This window comes from Octopus bimaculoides, chromosome 11 (genome assembly GCF_001194135.2).
Source record: "Octopus bimaculoides isolate UCB-OBI-ISO-001 chromosome 11, ASM119413v2, whole genome shotgun sequence".
In the NCBI taxonomy this organism is placed as follows: domain Eukaryota; kingdom Metazoa; phylum Mollusca; class Cephalopoda; order Octopoda; family Octopodidae; genus Octopus; species Octopus bimaculoides.
The window spans coordinates 64,849,167-64,853,117 of NC_068991.1; the positions used below are offsets into that span (position 1 = coordinate 64,849,167).

Below are 3,951 nucleotides of genomic sequence, written 5' to 3' on the forward strand. Positions count from 1 at the left end.
ATATATATATATATATATATACATACAAACAACAGCTATTTATCCTCTCTGAATTATATTGATCATTATAAGTCGAAGCCAATTAAGGTGATTAGGCTTCAGTGAGGAGATCTACCAAGACCGAAACATATCTCTAACTTTTCACACGTAGTGTAAGAAATATGTTCCACTCTCAACAGCATTGTCCGTGATTCGCAAAACTTAGTAACTAATAGAATTTTAGTTATCCCACTTGTTTGCTACTTTAGGTTTTGAGCATTCTTACTTCACAAGATCTTCAAAACGTAAGGACAATCTCAGTTAAATCGAAATTTTACAGCTGACTTATTTTATATATGAGACTTAATCCTATGCATTGTGGAGGCACATGGCCTAGTGGTTAGAACAGCAGACTCGTGGTCGAGGGATCGCGGGTTCGAATTTCAGACCGGGCGATGTGTGTGTTTCTACACAGTTTCTGTTAATGATATTCACTCAAAAGGCATTGGTCAGTCTAGGACTGTAGTAGAAGATACTGACTCAAGAGATTGCACAGTGGGACTGAACCTGCTACCGCATGGTTGCAAAGCGACTTTCTTAATCACACAATCAGGCCTAGTTTTAACTGATGAAATTTTAATAGATTTTTTTTCCATTCCTTTGTCTTTTTGTTGTTTTGTTTTTTTTTGCAATCAATCGTCATCTACTTGTCCGTTATTTAATACAATTATACAAAATTATTAAGTTGATTGAGTCTAATTATTCTTTGGGCAATCTTAGACTCAAACATGTTCCGTGCAATCATCGATATGTTTACTGCAGGAACCGACACAATTGCACTTTATCTTACCTGGGCCTTTCTCTTTATGGCCAAATATCCTGATATGCAGAACAGGTGTCGGGAAGAAATTAAACAAGTAAGTTATCTCAAATTTCTTTATTATTATACGCTTTGTTTTCCCTTCAAAGTATTTGATAGGATGTGGAGGCGCAATGGCCCAGTGGTTAGGGCAGCGGACTCGCGGTTTCGATTCCCAGACCGGGCGTTGTGAGTGTTTATTGAGCGAAAGCACCTAAAGCTCCACGAGGCTCCGGCAGGGGATGCTGGCGAACCCTGTTGTACTCTTTCACCACAACTTTCTCTCACTCTTACTTCCTGTTTCTCTTGTGCCTGTTATTCAAAGGGTCAGCCTTGTCACACTGTGTCACGCTGAATATCCCCGAGAACTATGTTAAGGGTACACGTGTCTCTGGAGTGCTCAGCCACTTGCACGTTAATTTCACGAGCAGGCTGTTCCGTTGATCGGATCAACTGGAACCCTCGACGTCGTAAGCGACGGAGTGCCAACACAAACACACATTTGATAGGATGCCAGAAGATTTAGCGGTTAGCATGTTTCCACGTATTGCTTTCTTGATATTAATTCTTATCTTTGGAACGCGTTAGCCCAAATATTTTTGTAACTAGTGATCTGAGAGCTGACCTACACATTCTCTCTCTCTCTTTCTCCCTCTCTCTGTTACTTACTCTATCTTTTTTACTTATTCTCTATCTCTCTCACAAACACACACACACACGCATTCATATGCACGCATATAGATCGAAAAACACATGGATAAGTCCGTTGTAATGAATTTTCTATTTCAGGTCACAAATATGAGCAGGCCTGTCACAATGGAAGACAAACGACACATGACATACGTTGCAGCAACTCTTCTAGAGGTCCACAGAATTGCTCCCGTTGGTAAGCAAGCTGTACGATAAATTGTATTTTTAAAAACCGAATTTTGTATATAATGCTAAGTTTTTGTTTTGAAACCCTATCTTGGTTTCTGTATTGGGAGGGTGGGTCTGAGTGGTCTTAGGTGGGATGGAGTTGGTCTGGGATCCCACATCACACTGACGGTTTTTCCTCTTCTTTTGCTTTTTCCTTTTATTCTCTGGCACTCCTCCTTGTTCTTTCCATCTATCTGCACTTCTTCCTTTTTCTCCTCCGTCTCCAGCACCGCTTCTTCTGTCGTTTTCCTCTGTAGAGGGCAGTGAGCTCTAATGTGGCCTTTTTGGCTACATTTAAAGCATCGCGGAACTCTGCCCTCTACACATACTCTCAATACTATTTCTCCCAACGTCACCGTCTCCGCCAAACTTTCCAGCTGCTTCGCCTCTGCTTGTATGATAATTTCCAACGTTTTCCCTTCATATCCTCTTTCCTCTGTCTCTGTGGCTTGGAGGACAGCCACTTCCTCCTCACTTCCAACGAGGACGGCTGCCGCAACCCAAGCCACTTCTAAATCGGGTGGAAGTCTTTCTTCCAAGGTACGTGGGTAGAAGTACTACTTCCTCCGTTTTTACAGTTGTACTCGCCAGCCTCTTTGCCTCCTCTGCAGTCCTAAACTGGATGACCACCGTCCCGTACCCATTTCCTTTCGCTATATATGTCACTTCCTTCGAAAGCCCCTCCAGAGCTTTTTCTACTTTTTCCATCACCATCCGCTCTACCTTCCTACTCTCCACTGAGTACACCTTGTAGGTAACGGTCTTCTTCTCCATATTTACCATGACCCTTTTCGGGGGTAATAACTTTACGTCACCGCCCACCTACTGTGTCATCTTACACAGCTCCTTCAGTCCGGTTAGGTCCACTTCCCTTTTCTTCACCTCTGCAGCCTCAGCAAAACTCTTTACTCTTTCCAAATGCTCGTCCATTCTATATACCGCCTTAACGAGCTCCCCCTCTGCTGAGGACAGTTCATACTCGCTAAGGTCCGAATACATTCCTTTCCACCGGTACAACACTCACCGACAAACCGCTGCTAGGCAGCTCAAAAAATTCCGTCCGTCTCGTCAAAAATCAACACAACGAATAGACTGACGCATGCGCGGTAGCAAGCTTCTTACCACACAGCCACGTCCGCACCCTAGCTATGCCATATATAAAATAACCTAATTTTAAGCAACAGTATTATATAAACTCAGACTTTTAATGTTTTACCACACAACTTTATATACATTCATAATCCTAACGAACGCAACAGTGTTTTCATCGTCAATAGTACATATAATACCAATAGCAACTCATTCGGTTTCAATTTGTCATTCATTTTAAAAATTCCTAATGTTTCAAATAATTCTTTTATCAGCTCCAATAAGTGCTCCACATGTCGCTGAAGTAGATACAACTCTAGGAGGTTATAATATCCCCAAAAATACTGTTGTTTCGTTCATACTAAAAGATGCTCTTCATGATCCAAACCATTGGGATAATCCGGAGGAATTTTGCCCTGAAAGATGGATTGAAAAAAATGAGATAAAGAAAACTGAGGCTTTTGTTCCTTTCTCAGCGGGTAAGTAATATGAGACTCTAATGATAAAACAGACATGTGTGCAAAAATAAGCTGTGACTACCTGAAATTTGGAGAGATCTCAATGGCTACATTATCTAATGTTCTCGTCATCTTAGGAGGTTGGGATGTAATCTTAAAGAAATTAGGCTATTACACGTATCAAATCGAACACCTTATAGAAGCTTCCTTGTTGGTTAGACATTCGTATAGTTGACCGAATGTATAAAGCACCAATCTAAATACATTTTAATATAGGGCAGCGAGCTGGAAAAATCGTTAGAACACTGAGCGAGATGCTTAACATTTCGTACTTCCTTACGTTCTAAGTTAAAATTCCGCCGTGGTTGACTTTGCCTTTTATCCTCTCGAAATTGATAAAAATAAGTACCAGTTGAGCATTGCAGTCAACTTACTTTCATCTCTGAAATTACTGGCCTTGTGCCAAAATCTGAGCCCAATATTTAGTTACATTAAGGCGGCGAGCTGGCGGAATATCGTTAGCAAGTAGGGCAAGATGCTTAGTGGCATTTCGTCTGTCTCTATGTCCTGAGTTCAAAATTGCGCCGGGATCGACTTTGCTTTTCAACATTTCGGAGTCGATAAAATAAATACAAGTTGAGTACCGGG

General features: G+C 41.4%; 1 protein-coding gene across 1 annotated transcript in view; it reads left to right on the plus strand.

The window, feature by feature from the left end:
• LOC106870255 (cytochrome P450 2B4) overlaps positions 1 to 3,951 on the plus strand; it is a 41,811-nt gene that overhangs the window by 11,793 nt on the left and 26,067 nt on the right. The window contains exons 5-7 of the mRNA XM_052971997.1: positions 760 to 896; positions 1,628 to 1,724; positions 3,121 to 3,324. Coding sequence (XP_052827957.1) covers positions 760 to 896; positions 1,628 to 1,724; positions 3,121 to 3,324 — 438 coding nt within the window. The remainder of the gene's footprint in view (positions 1 to 759; positions 897 to 1,627; positions 1,725 to 3,120; positions 3,325 to 3,951) is intronic.